Genomic DNA, 6764 nt, shown 5'->3' on the forward strand with positions numbered 1-6764 from the left:
TGCCGACAGTACACTAAGCCGCCCCCAGGCGGCTCGAGAACCAATCTTCAATTTTAGCTTAGATTCTATTGCAATCCACATATCCATGTTAAATTAAGGTCATAATATAATGTTGACTTCCGGGTCCAGCATTTCCACTGAAAATCGGAAATTTAGATTCAGTTTTAAAACGCGATTTCGTAGTTTATTCGACTTTGTTTTATATCGCGATGCCAAAATTACAGCCCGGACACCAGTCTTAGTAATTTTACACAACAAAATCTATCATTATTTTTCCCACTAAAGAAATGTAGGACTCTTTTTTATAATATTGATACGATTGGCCTCATATTGCCAATGCACTATTATTGAGAAATCAATATTTTTTAGTGATATATCTAGATTCTAGGTCTAGATCTAAATTGTCAAAATATTTTTTCTCTCCCCAAAACTACTACTCTTTGATGAAACTACACAAAAGGTGCCACTCAAGACACGTATAGGTTTATTCCAAATGCAATTCTGAATAATTCCATATTAGGTACTAGTGGGGTTTTTCCTGTTTATGATCGTTTTTCAAGATTATAAATTAAAAATTTTTTTTTTTCAATATCGGATGTTATGATCCAAATGTACAAATATTATGGAATGTATGTAAATAACTGCAAACTTTTCAATATTTTCCAGTTCTATATTCATTTATGGTTATTTTGATGTATCATTTGACTAGGTGCAAACATATTTTTTTAGTTTCACCAAAGATTATTAATTTTTTATTTTCCAATTTTATCCGCATCCAATCAAAATTGTGTTGCATAATCACCTCTTACAGGAACCAAAGTTGAAAAATACATAAATAAACATTACAAATGTATTCTACAAATCATACCAAAAATATTGGTATACAATAATATAATATGTTGATATTTATTTGAATTTGTGGCCCCAAAGCCTTTTTAACAGCCCACTAGTCATCATCTCATTCGCCCTCCCGAAAAAAATTCGTCCGCAAGCTGAAAATAATCCGTAGCGAATGAGTTAAAAATAGATGAACAATTTATGACAAAGGTGAAAAAAAAAAAATGCTTTGAGTTCAAGAGACACAAAATCGATATTGCACCCTCCCCTCCCAGAAAAAAAAATTTTTTAAAGCACAAAACAAGGAATTCTCCAATCATGACAAAAACACAGAAAAAGAGAAAGATTCATACCCTGTCAATCCTATGTTTATGCACAAGTCCATCTTTTCCTATGTGGAAATAGGAGAATGCCTCTAACCACCTGAAACATGAGGAGAAAAAAAAGAATTCATGAACCTGAAAGTGAATAAGAGATTTTGTGAGAAGTATCACATACACAGATCTAAATCTGAAAAGCTTTACAGTACCAGTAATCAAAAATATTTCCTCAAGTATGGTCTTAAGGAATTAGGAAAGAAAAGTATTCTCCATTAACACTCGATAAATTACTATGAAGGAAAAAAAGAGAAATGGACAAGACAACACAACGACACAGACAAATTCAAATTCAAGAAAGAATTTTAAAAAACAAAATCTGAACCCCCTCCCCCCCAGAAAAGTTGACAAACTGGTGGTGTGAACTGGAAAACAGGCAAAGATTAATCATTAACAAACAAACCAAAAAAAAAAAAAAAAAAAGAAAAAAGAAAACATCGAAAGACAAGAGGTGCATTAACGACAAAAATCCCACAAAAGTTGACAAACCAATTACAAACAAGAGTCCCCTACACCATTCACAAGCCTTTTCATGAGAAGGCTGAACTGAACTACACCTGCAAGCCAACCCCATTACCTTCCACAAACCTCAAAGTTCATGAATGCAACAAAAACAAAAGCAATTAATTTTTTCAACAAACCCAACCTAAACACTTCTAAATCAAAATAGGAAAATGGTTCATTCCACAAAACTCACTCCCAGTCTTCCTTCAGGATCGTGTTCTTGCTCTGAAAGAGCCTCCAAAACTTGAGCACCTGAATCTGTGAAACGCCCTTGAGACGCCAGTGGATGCGGATGACTCCGCTTTGCTCCAGGCTCGTCACATTCATAATCTCCATGGCTGTGCTCGAGTACCGCACGTGGATACGGAACCGAAGCTTCAGCAGCTCCATGGCATAGGCTGTCACACCTCTGGGAATCAGTTTTTAAGTTTTATAGTATTAGTTTTAAGTAAGGGTATTATGGCACCTGCAACACAATTTGGTCATATATAAGTGCCGAAGATTAGAGGTGTTAGAAGAAACAAACCCCAAAAAAGGAGGAGAGATACGGCCAATAGATGTTTGATTTTGTTTTTTGTTTTTTGTAAAGTGATTTACGGCGCTCGCAACTGCATGAAGTCATATGAGCGCGCGGGACACACCTAATATTTTCAGTTGGTAGGAAATTTTGAATTTTGCCCGGGTGGCTAGATGTTTGATGGGAAAGAGGGAGCAATCCACACCAGAGCACCTCCAGAGTCAGTTTGAAATGGTATAATTGAAAGAAAAAAACCAAAACATAAACGACCACAACAAGACACCAAAATACAATACAATAGCACGAATGCCCTGTACAACAATATAAATGCAAAAACAAAAAGATTGCATGCTTTGACAGTAATCCTTTACTTAGCCTTAATATTAATATCCTTTACAGTCTGAAAGTGTGCTACAAGAGGCTTATTTTAATGTTTTCCACTATACAGGCTTCAGGGTACCCCCCGGGTAACATGGGAATGTGTTTCCAAGGAAACTTAGAATTGGCTAAAAATGTACAAATAACGAAAGGCATAAATCTACCAGCCACAAAACTGATTACATTTGAACCAAAAGATCTTTGAACAGATGCCAGGAACAAAGAGGAGTGTTGATTACATTTTATCTATTGAAATAGATTATAAATACTGGTACTGAATAGTTTGATAAAATACTGCACTAGACTTTGATCTTTCCTGCCTCTCATTCAATCAATATGAAGTCCAAAAAGTACTCAGGTATTCTAGTCTAGTACTATGAAAATAACACAAGAAGCACAACAGAAATGTATTTGTTCTTACAATTTGTTTCCAACCTTTCCAGGTTGGCTGGATAGAAGACTTAGTGTGCGAGGCACATCAACGCAATAATAATGGTCAACTAGTGCTCAGAAAAAGCAAGAAATGTACATATAATAATAATAATAATAATAATAAAAATAAATAGCATTTTTATACTGCGCATTTCCATTTCCTAAAAGATGCTCAATGCGCATTACAACGAAAAAGACATCACATCTTAAAAATGAATAGCTATACGTGTACGTAAAACAAAGTATTATAATATAAATGCATATGTGTAAAAATTTATATGAGAAAAACAGTCTCGCAGTGAGGTTGGAAATGTGTTCACTAAAAATATACAATGCAATAAAAATATATGCAGAGGAAGAAACAAAAGATGGAAAGCGAAAAAGTAGGACACCAGTGGCACCCTTCCACTGCCAGCAGAGAGGGGACTGACAATCATTGACAATGAGACAATGGCAAAAAAGGTCAGGACCAACCTGCTAACTTTATTGTCCCCAAACAGGTTGTTCTCCAATATTACTTGCTTGTGGAGAATGCCGTAGTCATGACGACCTTTGAACAGGTTTGTAACCTACAGGGAAACAAAGGGGACAAAATGGGAAAGAAAAAAACAAGAGTTAACAAAACTAAGATTTCAACTCATGGCCAAGTTTCATAAAATTCCCAAGTTTAATTCATATTACAACCATGGGTCAGTTGAGTCAGTAGAAGACTGTAACGCAAAGCTCATGAATGCATACAAACATTATGACATCTTTAATTTTCAGTTTTCTAAAACAACAGGATAGACCCGATGAAGAAATGAATTAACGTTTAGTTTTACTTTAATCCTTTTTCCCTGAAATACAGAAGAAAGAAAGCATTTATATGGAAACCTAATGGTTGCACTGTGAAATTTGAATCTAGAATTGTAAGAGAAGCACATTGAAACAATGATAATTTCAAATGATTGCGAGTGCTAGGCAAAAAAGTTTAGTTTTAGTAGAGTTGTTTTTTTGTGCTTGCAACTGCATATAAGGCCATATGACCGCCAGAAGATTAGAGGTGTTACAAGAGGGTAACAAACATAAAAAAGAAGAAGGGGAGATAAGGACGATAGATGTTTGATAGGAAAGAAGAAGCAAACCACACCAGAGCACCCGCCAACCACTCACAAGGCCACCCCCCCCCCCCCAAAAAAAAACAACAACAATCCAACCCACAAGTGAGACAAGAAGAACAATACTGGAATCGTGAAGTACAACAAACTGCAGGTGACGTCCAACTACCCTAAAACGATACTGGTCTGGAAAAGACTAGAAGAGCCCAGAGTTAGACTAGAGCAACAGGACCTCATGGGTAGCACAAGATTTCGATTTCAACTGTCAGTGAATGTCAGAACCTTGGAAACCAACACTTACATTTACAGCAAAGCAAACGTTTACATACCATACGTGAGGTAGCTTGGTGATATCAGGTGCTCATCAAATAATGAAAGTAAAGAAACTTACACTAGTGACTTTTCCGCTGGTTTGGCAATTTTGATCGAACCTGTGTTTTTTTAGCTCAGCACCTTCTAGATCTATGTCCATAATCAATTTCAGTGTGAATTATATTGAAAAACGTTGATTAAAGGCAAAAAACAAATTGTAAGAGTTTCCAACGACTCTGAGGCTTTGTAAAAAAACAAACTTTTTTTCATTTTGGCAACCATTTTCTCACTAATTTTATTACTGAGACTAGGCAACACCACCTCACTAAATCGCAAATATCTAAACATGTACTTAAGAAGAATGGGCAAAGCAAGGCAAACCAGCTTAAATAAGGTGATACCAATAACTCCACATATGCCCAAAAATTGATGATCGCCTCATTCCACCGGGTCGTGACACAAACACACATGAAAAGCTTACCAGTGCCTCCAGTTTTTCCTTTACGTTGTGCATTTGTTCTGGTGAAGGCCCATCTTTTGAGGATTCAGAGGAGCTCTGACTGTCTCGGCTTCCACTCGCAGAAAAAAACACAGTATGCACATTAGGGATTGCAGCATTGGCAGGTGATAAGTCTTGATTAACTCTTTGGCTCTCACTTCCTCTAGAGAGTTCTTCAACAGAATGAATGTTCTTTCTCCACACATCGCAGTGCGGCATACGGAAATCTCGAAAGGATGGGCAGGTCAGAGGTGTTGGTGCCAAAATATCTATAGGTATTCTTTCATTGACAGATTGGAGGAGATCACAGTCGAAGGGTCCACCCAGAGGGTCAACCAGTATATCATCACAGGTCAGTCTTACAGACTTAACAGCCTTTGAAACGAAGTCTATTTCTTCAGAGGAAGAGGAAGCTCTCTTCAAAGATTCGCTCAAAAGAATGTCTTTCACATCTTTGTATGACATCGGCAGAAGAGACTCAGCCGGTGGTATGATGACGGGCAGCAGATTGTGAGCAATTTCATTTGCCGATGTGACTGACCCCTCACCTGTTCTGGTGGGTGCGGTTTGGTTTGGTATGGATGAGGATGTTCTGTGCAGTCGTGACACATTTGGAGATGATCCATCAGAAAGTGACTGTGGGAACAGAAAAAAAACACAAACCTTGTAAGTCTACAACACAAAGACAAGGATTTTAGAATAAAACACAGGCATAGTTTTCTGATCTGGATGATAGTTTTCATTGCAACACAGAACTTTTAAAAAGCCCTTGGCCTTGTTTTAATTTGTATTCTTTTTTACTTTCCGTCCCATCTCACACGTAGCTCTACAACTAGGCCTACTAGATGGCCTTTTCTATAACATATTGATGCACTTTTACTTTCACTCTCGCACACAGATGGACTGCTCTGAGGTCAAACTGCAGTATTAGGCTAGGCCACCTATATATTGTCACCCCTGGAGAGAATAGCTTATGACCCGCTATTCTCACCCCCACCCCGGGGAGAGCATGAGGTGAGCCTTAATGTTCTTAAAATTAGGCTAGATCTAGATCTATAATTGTGAGGACCCGTAGGTATCAGCTGCGTTCCGGTCTTGACATTTCGTCCTTGCGTAACCATAGATCTAGACTAGATTTCTAGTCTAGATCTAGAATAGATCAGGTTTTTTCCACTGTTACATTGTTTGCTGTTCATAGTGTGAAATGGCCTTCACCCCATCCCATTAAATAAAAACTAAGGTAGTGTTAATTGCGACAGAGAGACAACTAACACAGCGTTAATTGTGACAGAGTGAACACGGAGCTCTTTTACGTCAATATAAGAATCTAAAGTTGGTTCGTAATCGAGGCATACGTCTCATTCAAAACATGCAAGTTGGTAGCTCTAGATGTTGGCACTTTTTCGTCTGTTACCCCAGGCCGGGCCTGGCCGCCATCTTGGCTCGGTAGTAATCGGGCGGTGTTTCTACCTGTTCTGTTCAGTAATCGATAGGCCTAGGCCTATAGAGTCGAGTGTCGAGCATCGTCGTCTTGGCCTAGCCCTAGATTGTTTGGTCATAATATGACTTTGTTAACGTTGTTTTGTTGTTTGACTTTGTTAACGTTGTTTTGTAGTGTAGGACCTCCTGACGCTACCGCGCCCTTCTGTGAATAAAATTATAAGACTACTAGTACTACTAGTTACTAGATCTAACATTCATTTATTACGATCGTCACAATCACATTCCAGAAAAGAGAGATGGAGAGAGAGAGAAAGAGACAGAGATGATTTAAAGAGAGAAAGAGGGATCAAAGAGAGAGAGAGAGAAGG

The 6764-nt window shown here is 37.8% G+C and overlaps 1 protein-coding gene across 1 annotated transcript in view; it reads right to left on the reverse strand.

The window, feature by feature from the left end:
• LOC101856596 overlaps window positions 1-6764 on the reverse strand; it is a 13886-nt gene that overhangs the window by 1461 nt on the left and 5661 nt on the right. Inside the window, exons 2-5 of the mRNA XM_005104664.3 lie at window positions 4936-5589; window positions 3520-3614; window positions 1912-2127; window positions 1191-1260 (exon numbers count right to left, since the gene is read on the reverse strand). Of these exons, the coding sequence (XP_005104721.2) occupies window positions 1191-1260; window positions 1912-2127; window positions 3520-3614; window positions 4936-5589 (1035 nt within the window). The remainder of the gene's footprint in view (window positions 1-1190; window positions 1261-1911; window positions 2128-3519; window positions 3615-4935; window positions 5590-6764) is intronic.

Source organism: Aplysia californica, unplaced genomic scaffold (genome assembly GCF_000002075.1).
Source record: "Aplysia californica isolate F4 #8 unplaced genomic scaffold, AplCal3.0 scaffold00430, whole genome shotgun sequence".
NCBI lineage: Eukaryota > Metazoa > Mollusca > Gastropoda > Aplysiida > Aplysiidae > Aplysia > Aplysia californica.